Source organism: Adiantum capillus-veneris, chromosome 29, assembly GCF_014529385.1.
Source record: "Adiantum capillus-veneris isolate H3 chromosome 29, ASM1452938v2, whole genome shotgun sequence".
In the NCBI taxonomy this organism is placed as follows: Eukaryota; Viridiplantae; Streptophyta; class Polypodiopsida; order Polypodiales; family Pteridaceae; genus Adiantum; species Adiantum capillus-veneris.
This window is the reverse complement of record NC_140959.1, coordinates 100,965,444-100,980,515: the sequence shown is the minus strand read 5'-3', so window position 1 is coordinate 100,980,515 and position 15,072 is coordinate 100,965,444. Positions and strand designations below refer to the sequence as shown.

The following is a 15,072-nucleotide window of genomic DNA, read 5'->3' as shown; positions in this document are numbered from 1 at the left end:
TGTCTGTAGTACGAACATATCTTATAAGGTGTTCTCTATGTTTTGCCTCATCCTTGGAGAAAACAATGATGTCGTCAAAGAAAGTGCCAACAACTAGTCTGTACTATTGAAAAATCATGTCCATCATCCGGTTAAATGTTGCAGGAGCATTGGTAGGACCAAAAGGCATCACCAAAAACTCAAATAACCCAAGAGTCGTCCAAAAAGCTGTCTTGTAGACATCTCCCGGCGCGATTCGGATCTGATGATATCCGCTCTTCAAGTCGATCCTGCTAAAACACGAGGATCCCTGTAGTCGGTCAAGAATATCATCGATCCTAGGAATCCGAAATCTGTTCTTGATGGTGATTTTGTTGAGAGCTCTATAATCGATGCACATTCTCCAAGATCCGTCTTTCTTCAAAACCAACAACACTGGAGAGCTACACAGTGAAGTACTAGGCTGGACAAGACCCTTTTCCAAGAGGTCTTTCACTTGGTTCATAATCTCTTCGTTCTTGGGCCGGCTCACACAGTAAGGTGGCCAGTTTAGTGGTGTGCTTCTAGGTATCAAATCAATGGTATGATCTTTAGGACGAGCGGGTGGTAACTCGCCAAGCAGGCCCTCTGAGAAGCAATCGGCATGAGCGTGGAGAAAATCTTGGCGTTCTTTATCAAGTTCAGACATATTTGTCCTATCCTCATCACTCAACTCTTTCAAAAAGATCGAGTAAACAAACAGACTGGATTTCATTAATTTTGAAATGGCCGAAGCCGATACAATAGGGACAGACTCGTGTAACAGACTTGGACACTCCAAGTCGAGAATCTACCGCAACATCACAAATAAACACTTCAAAACAGTTGAAGTTCACAATTGATTCGACACTGGCCCGGCGGAGTTCCGTGCCTAGAGATATTGGCCCCAAAGACTGGCACCCCTTTCGGTATTTCTTTTTATATTAATCTGTGTTCAAAGTACAAGAGTGCGGGAGGGTGCTCACACTCAGAGTCTACGTCCAGATGCTCTGAGTTATGAGGCCCTACCTGCTTATTTAAAGAATACAAGGGATGCTAAAAGCAAAGCCCAAAAGCTGAAAATCAAAAGCATTAAGAGCTTTGAAAAATAAAGCAAAGGCTCTTTCTCTCTCAAGCTCTCTTGAGCCCCAAAATAAAGCAAAAGCTGGTTCTCTCTCTTTCTCAACTGCTGGTGTAGCTTAAAGCAGCCAAAAATCAGCGTAGCCAAAAGCCGTACAGCCAGCCACATCATCAGGTTTTGTACGCTCTGCCACGTTAGCACATCTCAGCGGAGTTTTCGACGCACAATCCGGAATCTACCGTACAGCCACGTCAGCATTCTGCCGCCTTTTCCAGGACTGCCTGCCAGAGGTGTGTGTCTGCTGTGTCACCATGCCACGTTACCAATTTGTGACATACCCCCCTCTTGAAAGCATTGTAATCGCCCTCGATTACGCCTGCAAAACAGATAGAGGCCATAAACTGTCTTAGCAAACACTGACTATTAGTACCTATGCACTAGGAACACACGTCTAGCACATGTACCAATCGACAGTCACATCACACGACATCACGGGACATCACTTGACATCGCGGGACATCACATGACAAATCACATTCAACATTCATTCGGATCTTAGACCATGATTGATCAACAATGCGGTTAGCAATCGCATCTAGATCCACTCAAGACCTCATAGATGCCTGATTGACTGACCCCTATTGCAACCATGTCTATTCGAGATCCTTTAGACCAAAATGCTGCAATCATTTCGTCTATCAGTTCCTGCACTTAAAAAAAAGTCAAGAACAAATCAATTTCATACTTTTCCGGAATTCCATTTCATAAAGTCATACAACAAAATACTATCAGCTCTCAGTATCCCTGAAGCTCAAAGAGACATAAGTGACTATAGTATTCAAAAAATCAAGGCATCTATTGACAAAGGAGCGGAGTAACTCCCCTCTTGTGCAACCCACTGCACAAGATCTCCGGCCAAGCTGAATTTTGGGTTCCCATTTGGAATAGACTATGCTAAAGCAAAAGCTTCAAGGTAAAGTTTCACAATCTGAGGAGTATCTGCTAGGTCCTCCTCCATCCACTTCGCATCAAATGCAGGATAGTTCTTAAATTTAACCAAGAACCGCCTTCTTACTTTACCCTTCATCCCATATCTGTTCAGGAACAAGGATCTCCTCGTTTCCTCCACTTCGGGTTGCTCGTCGGGCTCCCCATCTTTGGGCACATCACGTTTAAAAGGTTTCAAGAGACTCACATGAGATGCATTGTGAATTCTCGAAGTGTCAAGCAGTTTTAGTCGAAAGGAAACATCGTTGATCTTTTCAGAGATCTGGAAAGGTCCGTAGTATCTCATACTAAGCTTTCGAAAAAGCCTCTCCTTTCCCTTCTTCTTTCTCAGGTGTGCCTTCTCAAAACGTAAGAGCACCCAATCATCCTCCTTCAATTTCAAATCGCGACGATGGCGATCCGCTGCCTTTTTCTGTCGTTCTTGAGATTTCTGCATAGCCTCGTGGACCTTGGCAAAAGCCGTGTCCAAGTCGCGCGTGTACTCATCGGCTTCAAAAATCTTACCTTTCGTGCTTAGGAAGGGTGAAACCTTCGCAGCACCTTCAGTAATCTCAAATGGCGCCTTCCGCGTCGAAGAGTGTATCGTGTTGTTGTAGGCAAATTCCACCAAAGGTAGATACTTTTTCCATTGAGTCTTCTGATCTCTGCCAGGAAAAATTCACTTTTCTTCGCACTAATCACTAACTTGTGATCTCGTAATGCCTGAAAGACCTGAAGCAAATGATCTCTATGTTCTGCCTCATTCTTGGAGAAAACAACGATATCGTCAAAGAAAGTGCCAACAAATAGCCTGTACTCTCGAAAAATAATGTCCATCATCCGGTTAAATGTCAGAGGAGCATTGGTTAAGCCAAAAGGGATCACCAAAAACTCAAATAACCCAAAAAATCGTCCGAAAGGCTGTCTTGTAGACGTCTCCTTGCGCGATTCAGATCTGATGATATCCACTTTTCAAGTCGATCCTGTTAAAGCACGAGGATCCCTAAAGTTGGTCAAGTATATCATCAATTCTAGGAATCGGAAATATGTTCTTGATGGTGATTTTGTTGAGAGCTCTATAATCGATGCACATTCTCCAAAATCCATCTTTCTTCAAAACCAACAACACAGGAGAGCAATACGGTGAAGTACTAGGCTGGACAAGACCCTTTTCCAAGATATCTTTCACTTGGTTCATAATCTCTTCATTCTGGGCTCGGCTCACACGTTAAGGTGGCCAATTCGGTGGCGTGCTTCAAGGTATCAAATCAATAGTATGATCTTCAAGACGAGCGGGTGGTAACTCGCCGGGCAGGCCCTCTGAGAAGCAACTGGCATGAGCGTGGAGAAAATCTTGGCGTTCTTTTTCAAGTTCAAACATATTTGTCCTATCCTCATCACTCAACTCTTTCAAAAAGATCGAGTAAACAAACAGACTGGATTTCATTAACTTTGAAATGGCCAAAGCCGATACAATAGGGACAGACTCGCCCTTAAGTTTAATATCAAGTACAATGGTTCTGCCCTTCTCTATGGTCAATATCGCTTTCCTCGCCCGATAGTCGACCATATGTAAAAAAGTCCTCATGCCCCAAATACCCCTGACAATGCAACCGAAGTTTGAATTGACAGGTGTAATGGCTACGTCCCTGTTGGGTGCGGGTGCCGCTAGAACTGCCTCCGCAAGTGGTCCCATCCGATCGGGAGTGACCTCGAGCCGCGCCACCAACTCTGGTGAAATGAAGTTGGCCTTCGCTCCTCCATCAAAGAAGATCAAGGCTTCATGGTCTTTCACTTTACCCCAAGCTCGGCAAAGTTCTGTACTCTTGTCCAATGTGCTAGGATCGGTTTCCACGCAATCTGGAACCAGTCTTGTTTTCATCTTGCCTTTTCTTCCACGTTCCTCAGCTGCTCTCGAACTTCAGGCCTTTCGTCGTCCTTTTCGTTCTTTTCGTTCTGTGCCTTTATGGGGCACTTCGCGGAGATATATGTCCAATTTCCCCGCATCCAAAGCACTTCCCTTCCCTGATGTAGCGAGCTCTCTCCTGAGGAGTGAGTTTGGGTCGTGCACCTTTCTTTTCTGAATTGCTCTTCCTCTTTCTACTTTCATTTGTCGAAGTCTGTTCGGCTCTTTGTGTCATGATCTCATCGGTGGGGTAGGTCAAACTACCTGAGTGAATGGCAAAACCCCATGACTCATCAACTCTTGAATGGAAGCTAACTTTTGTTCCAAGCAGTGATCTAGGATCTTTGTAGGTAGACCCAAGGTAAACCGCTCAATCTATTCCTTGAACAAGATCTTCTTGAATGAAGAGGCGGGTAGAAAAGAGCTCCAGAATCTCTCGCAATAAGCGTCCACTGTATCTTTCTTGGTCATCCGAAGATGGTTCCAAGCAATTCGTATTCGCGTTCATACTCTCGAGTCAACCAAGAAGAAATCAAAAGCCTCTTGAATTTCAGCCATTTAACTGGCGCAGTCTTGTTTAATAGAAGCGTCGACCACCAAGTTTGAGCATTCCCCTTAAAGTAAGAGGCAACTCTCTGAATCTTAGAGTGCTCTGAGTAACGCCCTCCCGCAAAAGCGATGTTAAACTGTTGTACAAAAGACAAAGCCTTCGAAGCATCTCTATAACCAGAAAACGTGTCAAATTTAATCGACTGTCCACCTTCCTTAACTCTCGGACTTCCTTGCTTTTGTCTTCCATAAAGTCATACTAGTTGGCTTTATTATTCTTCTTCTTTGCATAAAAGTTGTTGTTGTCAGAGTCTGAATTGTCTGTAGACGAGTCCTCTGTAGAACTATCACTCACGGGGCGAGATATAGACTTCTTTGCCTTTTTCTTGCCCTTTCCGAAGCGTTGCTTTTTGCTTCGCTTTTTGCCTTTTCTGTCTTCTTCGCTCCAGTCAGATGAGCTAGAAGAACTGTCAAAAGAAGAAGAAGAAGAAGAAGAACTGGGTACTCCTTCAAATCGAACACGCTTCTTCTGCTTTCTTGCCTTTTCAAAAGTAGACTGACGACCCAAATAACCAGTGCCTTTTTTCTGCTTTTTGTCGTGCTTTTTAGCTTTGCTTTGCGCGTCAAAAAGCTGAGCAATTTGTGCATCAACCACCTCTTCTAATTATTTCTCTGTATACTTCTTGGGAGTAGGAGGTTTCTTGAGAGCGGGTTTGGAAGGTGGTTTTGTGGTCTTCTGCCACTTTGTCGAACGCCTATACAAACCATTTATGCAAGAGGGTTCCAAAACTAGAAAACCTAATCTAATATATTTGTCCGGACATGCAGGTCTTGCGAACAAGCTTACAAAATTGCCGGTACTAATCCTCCTAGGATTCTAGACACTCCTATATAGGAAGAAGGGGAACACTGGCTCTGGCAGTTGATGAAGCATGTCCACGTGGCACACAGAGCCATCTGCACGTGACATCCCCTCCTGCTTAAGGTGAGGTACCGGTACCGATCTGCATGGCCTCCTTGTGTGAGGCTAGCAAATTTGGGTAATCTGTGAAGAACTCCTCATCTACCTAAGCCACTTCATGCATCCCTCGATCCTTGAACTTCAGGAAGTATTGCCTCACTTGCTTCTTTATTCCGTGCTTGAAGGATCTACTTCGGCTCCATAACTTCGGCTTCATCAATTATCTCCAATTGCTCCTCGTTTGGGAGGCTCTTACGAGGTTTACCTTGAAACAATTCAAGCCAAGAAACATGGAAAACATTATGCATTGTCCAAGAAGGTGACAAACATAACTGCACGGATGTGAGAGTACGCGGGTGCGGAAAAGAGAGAGAGAGAGAGAGAGAGAGAGAGAGAGAGAGAGAGAGAGAGAGAGATGAAATGTTATGTTAACGTCTTCAAAAGGCCAAAATGACCTATGAGACCAATCTGTTACAAAATAGTGAATCTAATACCAAGTCTGGGTACAAAAGAACAAGAACAAAAATACTACTACTACTAGAATCCATCCTCATCTACACTCTGGATGTCGAGAGTACGGCTTGAATTTTCTGCTGTAGTCTTTGTCGATGCTCTATAGCCCCTCTTCTCAATCATGGCCGTCTGGATCTCTGTAGCTCCAGTTCTCGGTCGATAAGAGTGTCTGTAGTGGTCGAATGAGTGTGGGCCGAGTTCTGCAATGATGGCTGCTTCTCTGGATATCCCATATCTAGTGAAAAGAAATTTGTAATCTGTCTCTGGGACTCTCTCTCTAGCTCTCCCTAGTAAAGTGTCTCTATATCTCTGTAACTCAAGTAGATATAGCCCAAGACATCTCTGATCCTCATAACTCATGACCCTAGAGAAAGCACCGAAACCCTCTTTGCATAAGCAGTGGAAACGGCCCCGAATCTCATAGTACACTGTGCAATGACATATGTAATGTAGCTCTGTCTCTGGCTCTAGCTCTAGCTGGCATAAGCGGCATATCCTGCTGTCTGTTGATATCCCTCTGAATCTACCAGTCTCAATTTCCAGCTGGTGTGAGGATGTACGTATCTGACCAATGGCACACCGCATGAGACATATGTGTGTCCATGTAGCTCAGTCGAATCACAAACCCATCTCTTGTGAGGTGGAGAAGATGCTCTCTACAGAAAGCCATCTTCGTGCCCAACTCCTGTGGTGGCTCTATCCATGTCCTCCTGGTATCTAGTTGGATCAGGTCGTGACGAATGAGTCTAGTTATCTCCACTCGTGTAAGAGACATCGAGGGTGCCTGAAGAAAGTACTGGAAAGGGGGCAGCCTGCCCATGGTGAAGCCATGCATCTCGAACCATGATGTCATCTGTGCATACCAGCATGAAGCATCCCCCTGACGAGCTAATTGTTTGGAAGACTCAAGGGCCAGTCTAGCATATCAATGTAAGGTGCAACGGAAGTGAATGTTGAACTTTGCTCAAGATGAGTGCTCCGAACTGTGCTCAAGGTTCCTTTTACTTAGGGAAGGGAGAGCCTTCCGTTCTTTAATGAGAGAGTGCAAGTGATCACAAATAAAGTGGATAAACACTGTGAATGAAGGTGCTGAGAATGAGAGATAGAGAGAGAAGAATACGACACCAAACAAGTTGTCAAACCCTCCTCCGTAGGCCCTTCTCTCGATGGCGAGAGAAGTCTATGCTATTGATTGCACAATCTGGTACAAGATGCTGATGCAAGTCGTGAGACTATGATGCAAGGTGGATCTATAATTGAAGACGACGGCGAAGACGAGAATGGCGAAGACGACGGCTGAAAACACTATCTTCTGGGATGTTCTTCTTTTGCTGAATTTGATGGGTCTCTGCTGAATTCTGTTGCTACTAACACGTTGCTGCAAAGCGCTGCCTTGCTGGTTCAAACCGTTGGTCATTGTCATCAGCGTGTGACTACTATCTATCCTTTTTGTTGATTTCTTTCTTATTATCTATTTACTTTCACTTTTTGGAAACACCCCTCGGGAAATCAACTGCCCTGCATTGCATAGCTAGTGTGGAACTGTCCAGAGGGAGTCCAGGCCTGAGGGCAAGAGAGCACTAAGGTTGGACAAGGACTATGGTTAGCCAAGTGGGATCATTGACTAGCCAAAGTGGAATCCTTTGCTACAGAGGCTACATTTCAGTTTTGGGTGTGGCTGCAGTGTACAAAGGGGCTCGGATGACCTAGAAAGATACAATGGCAACATCTCCTAAAATTTAGGGAACTGCTATTTTGGGACCTGAAAATGTATTTGCGTCATTAGCTCCAGAATGACAAGAGAAACACTTTATTACTCTGCTGTCAAGTCAACCGACGCACCAGTTGAGATATTTTTAGCCCAGTTGGCCAAAATCAGAAACTGGGCGAGGTGTCACTCTATGAGCCTTCTGCCACTTCTGGCCAGAGGAGGGGGCGCCTAAAATGAGAGAGGAGGCTGATTTTCAGAATTTGTCACAGGTTAAGAGCTATGGAGTGCTTGCTTTCCCTCTTATGCACAGTGCGGTGCCAAGAGTGATGCCCTGCACGCTACGCACTGCCCTCTCTCTCCCCTATGGCAGTATGTTATGCCCCACTAGTGGGCTCTTCATTTGACCAATGTACAGTTGTGTGGGTTCATGCGCGATTGCCGAGGCAAGAGCCTCTTGCACAGGTACTGGATTAGCTAGCGGCTAATCCCCCCGCAGGTACAGGTGAATTCGGAGAGGTTTCACGCCAGAAATCTCGTCCGATTCAAAGGGCAAGTAGCCCTACAGGTGCAGGAGCTCGAGGACTTGCTAAGGATGCGACCGGCATGCGAAACGGAGCCCGAAACAGTAAATTACAGCCTGCTGTGTATTTTTGCAGTTTTAGGGTTTTGGCCCTAAACGGACCCTAATACCCCCAAGAGGTTCGGGGACGCAAGGGGACCGCTGTACAGGCGATCTGGCGCATTTTCAGGGCTGAAAACAGATAATTCAGCGTGCTGCAGATTCTCGCCAGGTTTTGCAAAGTGCCCGTATGCGTCGGGAAAGTCATTTAATGCGTGGGAATACTGACCGTGAAGGGTTCTAGTACAGTTATGTTGCCGAAATCAGGCCAGAACAGTCAAAATTCAGCCAAGGTTGTGCAGGGCAGCTTGGAAAGAACCACAGCGTTTATTCCCTCTTTTAAACAATAAAGAAATACCGAAAGGGGCGCCTAAGTTAGGGGCCAATCTGGTGTCGGTCTTCTCATACAGGTGCATTCTAACATCTGTATCCCATTCCCCTCTCTTGTGTCACTATAGCGCAGGTATAATAGACGACTAATAATGGGTGAAAGCTAAATCAAGGTTTGAAGTAAAGTCTACCGCCCTTTTTGGATTGAACGGGCCGGTTTCAGTCATGCTGTCCTTCAAAACACTGGTCATGCTGTCTCTAAAAACGTTGCCTTTGCTGCCTTTGAAAACGCTCGCTGCAATCCTTAGAAACGCTGACTTGCTGGTTGTAAAAACGCTAGGCAGGCTGGAAATCGCTGAACTGCTAGGCTGAAAACACTAGGAAGTCACTGCGGAAAACGCTGAGGTTTAGGGCTGAAAACGCTGATGGTCTAGAGCTGAAAACGCCAGGGGTTCTTTGGGGGAATCTTGCTTGAGAAGGTGTTCCAGAGGGCTTGCTGCACTGGGTGTCTGTTGCTCTCCTTCCTCCTTCTGCCAGATAAGCCTAGCACTAGGTTTGCTTATATATTCTCTTAGCAAAATTGCCCTACCCAGTTCCCAACAAAAGTCACTTAATAAATAAGTGAAAAATGTCAAAAATAGGGAAAATAGGTTTAATGCACTGGAAAATGCTCCTGAAGGATTCTAATGGTAATGTTGATGATCATGTTGTTTGCAAACAGAGGATATGCATCTACTCTAAGTGTCTGGACATGCACGATCTGCGAACAGACTCACAAAAGTGCCAGATCACTTCCTAAGCTAGACTGACTTGACTGAACTAAACCCTGGTCATGAAGCAGCTTGTCCACGGACACAAAGGGTTGGATGTGTCACATGACAATCTATCTCTAGTAGGAGACTGATATGGTGAGAGCTTTAATCTCCATAGGAGGGGCGGCTAGCTCTGCTCGAATGATAGTGTGGGGTACAGAGGCCTTGGCTCTGATCAGTCGAGAGATCATAGATACCAAGGGCCACTCCATATATCTCCAACCATCCTGGCCTATATAAGGTCCCCATATCTGCACCCCATACAACATGGTTGAGGCTACTAAAGTATCAAAGAGCCATAACTTTGTCCGAGGTTCCTGGAACTAAACCTACAAACACATCCTCTCCAAGCCTCTCGAGGCCGCAAAAGCTCTAGTCAATCTACTCTCCGTTGCTCTCCCCAAAGAAAACGTCGGCCCAGTGAAGACAACCCCAAGGTAAGTGTATGCATTTGTATACTCTACAATCTCCTGACCATATGTGAAACTCGGTGTTGATCTCCTGACCCACTGTGGTGTGGTGTTAAACCTCGCAGATCTCACCTTCCCACAGCAGTTCCTCGCCGCACGGTGGGATCCATCGAAGTTTACAGATTCAGCCCGGAAAACACAAATTTCAGCATCTGCGTTTTCAGTGCGTCGTCGTCGCATCGTCATCATCGGCATCGTCACCGACATAGAGTCAGAATTCAGCAGATAAAGATTTGCAAATTTCAGCCCTTAGCATTTCCAGATTTCAGCCCGTCTCATCGTCGTCCTCATCATCGTCGCATCGTCGGCAAGTCCAAGCATTGTAGAGATTTGTGCAATCAATAGTAGACCACTCTCGCCATAGAGAGTGGGGCCTTCGGAGGAGGATTTTACAACTCCCTGGTGTCGTATTCTCTTCTCTCTCTTTCTCTCAGTCTCATGTACCTTCATTCACAGTGTTCATCCACTTTGTTTGTGTCCATTGCACTTTCTCACTAAAGGAACGGAAGGCTCTCCCTTCCGTAAGTAAAAGGAACCCTTGAGCACAGTTCGGAGCACTCATCTTGAGCAAAGTTCAACATTCACTTCGGTTGCACCTTACAGGAGTTACCGAGGCAATTATTGTCATTCGAGTCAGTAGAGTCTGCACTTGAGGTATTGCATTGTGTGTACATTGCATTTACGCAATCTAAAGCAAATACCAAATCGGCAACGGTGTGGGGGGCCCTTGAGAGGGTTGGTTGCGACCCCATCGGGTGTCGCTCTCTTCTCTCTCTTTCTCTCTCCCTCTACACATCTCTATTGCATTCTCTCACCCCTCTCCTCTAGGGAAAGTAAAAAGAACCATCAGTCAAGCACAAAGCAATCACTAACGCAAGGAAAGAAGGATTTTGTCAAAGTGTAAAACTAGATCATCACCATTTCAATTCTGCTGCACCTGACACTAGCCCCAAAGTCTAGAGCCACTTTCCATACTTCTTATATTAAGTAATCCCCATAGTACAACTGTCAGGGGGTCACTCTACAGATATGCAACCATGCACTGATCTACAAGAACTGACCCCCAAGGCTCATATTTATATTTAAAGGCACCGGGCCCAAAAGTAACTAATATAAAAATCTAGCGCTAACCCAAAAAGCCACTCCTAAAAATATGGGGCGCCCATAACTAAGTTCACCTTGCTACAATAGGGCAGCTAAAAATCTACCACGTCACTGTGTTGTACAGACACCCATAATTCACGCCGTAAATTCCGGATGCCACGTCATCAAGCTATACGGGCTGCTCTCTTTTCCATTTGCTCTGCATATCGTCTTTGGTCAATAGGATTAAGTACCACGTTATTACTTTTGTGAGACAAGAGACTACAAAGTGCTTGGATCGGCTCATATCAAATCCAAGTATATTATTCAGGGAGATGCTCACAATCCCCTCAGTGGTCTATAGTACAGGATGGAGCTAGCTAGATTGCATATCATACTTGTATACCCTATGCATGTAGTCTTGCACTACATAGTACAAGCCCCTAGTAGTAGAGTTCCATCCCCCATCCATCATGGTCATCACCCACAGTACCACCCCCCACTCACTGTATACTCCAAAATGAAAAGGCATCAGTTTATCAGTTAGTAATAGTCTTTCATTTTTTATTTTTTCTAAGATAACAGAGGATATACCACACATGTACAATGATTTGTCTCAAAGGCCAAGTTCAACTTTTGGAAGAGATTAATCTCTCTCTCTTGGGATAGTTTCCTACGACGTTAATATTCTCTTCTTCTTCTCCTTCTTCTTCTTCTTCTTCTCTCTCTCTCTCTCTCTCTCTCTCTCTCTCTCTCTCTCTCTCTCTCTCTCTCTCTCTCTCTCTCTCTCTCTCTCTCTCTCTCTCTCTCTCTCTCTCTCTCACACACACACACACACACACACACACACATTTGAAACACAAAACATTCAAATGTTACTAAATCACACACACACATACAGCTTTGAAACACAAAACAATGCAAATGTTACTAAATCAAGTGTGCACCTTGGTCTTCGGATACCACAAATAAATGATGAAGGCAAGCTTGGCTTCACTATACATCGGTAGCCTGAAACAGTACAGATCAATGAGACAACCAAGAAAACAAAATAAATCGCCCAACAGCTAACAAAAATAAAGATCATGTACCATGATATGAAGGTATCTCCAAGTCTTTCCAACATTGTCAAAACTGCAATTATCATCCTACCACAAAAATTACCACTATGCAAATCATCATCTCTCAAAAGAAAGTTCAGCTATCTACAGAGTAGCACCAGTAAGAGCCTTCACTTTTCTTCTTGAATGAAGCAAAGAGAAAAGAGTTCATTAACAGCTACCATGACCATTTACCAGTATTGGCACCAAAATTGCAGCCGCTCAACATCAGGTCGATTCTTCTCGACAGTTTTGAAGCATTCATAAGCTGGATAGGCATAGCCAGATACCAATCTGCAATGCAGAAATGAGGATATTCAAGCTATGCAGAACCGGTGATTATAAATATGATTAATAAAAGAGTCCATAAACTGCGAAAATGATAAGTTGTAGCAGGTGCAAATGCTGAGCAAGACATATCATTGCAAGCAACATCAAACAAAAGTTCCAAAGATCAGAGAAACTACACGTGCTGGTTTTGGTTTAAGAAGCAAAAACAAATTCAGAAAAGGAATTAATGAGAGACTTACATAATGGCTCTGGTGATGAAGGAGCCGATCATGATTGTGGTACAAAAAGGAGCCGCGAGCCCTAGCTATGGCGGAGCTGCAATAGCGAGGCTTGACAGGGGTTAAGAAGGCGATGACGATGATGATTTCCTGTCGAAGACGGTGTCGGGGCTGCAGCTCAAATTTAAGTTTTACTTTGGTGAGGCGCGGCGTTTAACTGCAAACCGGCTCTCTCGGTAGGCCCGTTGTCTTTAGCCGGTCGATCTCTCATCAAACCGTTACTCATCACATCTAATAAATTATTCGATTCAAATAATAAGTCTTTTTTCCGAAATGCATAAAATTTCGCACTTTTGCAGGAGTTTTAAACTTTTTTTATTCTTTTTTTTTTTTTGGCTTGCCCAAAGGGCTAAGGCCATAGTGGTGATTTCCCTTTTTTCTTAACGAAAAAGGGAAGATTATTTTTAAAAAAATATCAATTTTTTTATTGGATGATATAAGAAGAATATACTCATTGCAAGGACAGTCAATTATATTGGCATCGGTTGAATCATGAAGGTAAACTTTCCCACTATCGTTCACTCTTTTCCAAAGCAAAAGGGAAGCCATGTCACGCCCTCCCATGCTCCCTTTCTCCTTCTCTATCTGCATATCTTCCCCACCCCTTCCACCATCTCCTGCCCTCATCCCTCCCGAGTTGCACCTTTCTCCCCCAATTGCCTGCTCCAACCCACCATCGCTTGCCCTCCTTCACCCCTCTCTCTCTCTGGTCTTCGCGCTCCATTGAACCTGCTCACATATATCACAAGAAGACAGAGCTTCTTTGCGCTTGAACCTGCTCACATATTGCTGTCGCCCTCCATCTTTCGAGTGGGAAACGGTCTGCCCCCCTCCATCATTAATCTCTCTGTGTGTGTGTGTGTGTGTGTGTGTGTGTGTGTGTGTGTGTGTGTGTGTGTGTGTGTGTGTGTGTGTGTGTGTGTGTGTGTGTGTGTGTGTGTGTGTGTGTGTGAGAGAGAGAGAGAGAGAGAGAGAATAGCTTCTCCTTTTTGTCATCCTAGGTGGCACCATCGTCGGAGTGACAGAATTCTCACTTGTATATATAATTAGTTTATTGTAGCTTGCCATATATAGGCAGGCCTCTTGATTTCATCACTTGTTTTCTTAGATTAGAAAAAAAAATTTGGCAAGCCCTGGTGAAGAAAGTGCCACTACAAGTTGCTTCTCATTGCCTTTAATATTTTGCAAAACCAAGTGAGAAAATGATAGCTAAAAATAGGGTTTGGTAATCAAAATATCTAACCTAAATAAGTTACAAGACCTAATGAAAGAATTGAATTTTAGCCCAAAGAAAATGTCTTAGTTTATGGTACCTTACATGCAAATACCTTCCTTACAATGAGAGATGAAGATGTCAAACTTTGGTGCAATCTATAAACAATATCTTCATTGCATACTTGTTAAGAGATGAAGATGTGATGCAATCTCTAAACAGCAGTGTGGAAATCCTTCTTCTTTTTGCAAAACTCACAATTTGTGAGTGAATTGTATTAATCACAACATAAAAATTACAAAACAACCTCAAGCTCATGCCGAGCCTTGAGGTTCTAAAGATTACAATCTAGATGTCTACCACCTCTCACCGAGGCTAACGCTAACCTGCTTCACAAAGTAGGTGAAGTATAGTTCTAGGCTTTTACTTATCGAAGGTTGACAACACGGCGCGGGTAGCCCTAGATCAGTCTCCCGAGTCTTGCTTGCTTCCAAGTGTGTAGATCTTTCTTGTATAATCTTTGAGAAGATTGCCACATCAAGATCTCCTTCAAACACACGGCAGTTCCTCACCCGCCATATATGGTGGAAGAAGCAGTCGTGACAGTTTGAGTGCAGATAAGAAGAGGAGGACTACCAAACTTCTTGCCACCAAGGAATAGATCAGACTTGAAGAACCTGATATGCCATGTCCTGTGGACCCACTTGCATACATATCAAGAAGGAGTGTGGAAATCCTATGTATGTTATCATCTCAAAGTTAAAGCTTGACCTTTATTAAGCATAACCCATGCATCTTCCATTATCACCTCCTCTAAGAGTCAAGTCTCTGAATATTAGTGTGGAAGTCCTAAGTATGATATCATCTCAAAGTCAAAGCTTGACCTATATGCATAATCGATGCATTTCAGAGTCAAGTCATCTCCATACAAAATCACAATGATATACTTTTTATTCAACTTTAGTACATACAACTTTGAATCTTTCATATATTACCGAATGCCCATACTCTTGTTGCATACTTTAGTCCATACAATGTCTGCATGGGGGCCAATAATCCCTTTCGCTTGTGCTACCTCAAGAAGTCCATGTAAACTATTTGATTTTTATCTACTTGAAAAATAAACCAACTTTTAGTAGTAGTCAAAGCTAGTATCGTGTAAATATTAGTC

At 44.0% G+C, this 15,072-nt stretch overlaps 1 protein-coding gene across 2 annotated transcripts in view; it reads right to left on the bottom strand.

The window, feature by feature from the left end:
- Positions 1-12,845, bottom strand: part of LOC147419665 (putative HVA22-like protein g) — a 33,798-nt gene extending 20,953 nt beyond the window's left edge. The window contains exons 1-4 of one of the 2 annotated variants that reach the window (XM_086506065.1): positions 12,650-12,845; positions 12,315-12,413; positions 12,111-12,167; positions 11,967-12,030 (exon numbers count right to left, since the gene is read on the bottom strand). In XM_086506065.1, coding sequence (XP_086362191.1) covers positions 11,967-12,030; positions 12,111-12,167; positions 12,315-12,413; positions 12,650-12,681 — 252 coding nt within the window. In that variant the 5' untranslated portion in view covers positions 12,682-12,845. The remainder of the gene's footprint in view (positions 1-11,966; positions 12,031-12,110; positions 12,168-12,314; positions 12,414-12,649) is intronic. The other variant, XM_086506064.1, reaches the window with a different exon arrangement.
- Between the last annotated feature and the right edge of the window lie 2,227 nt (positions 12,846-15,072).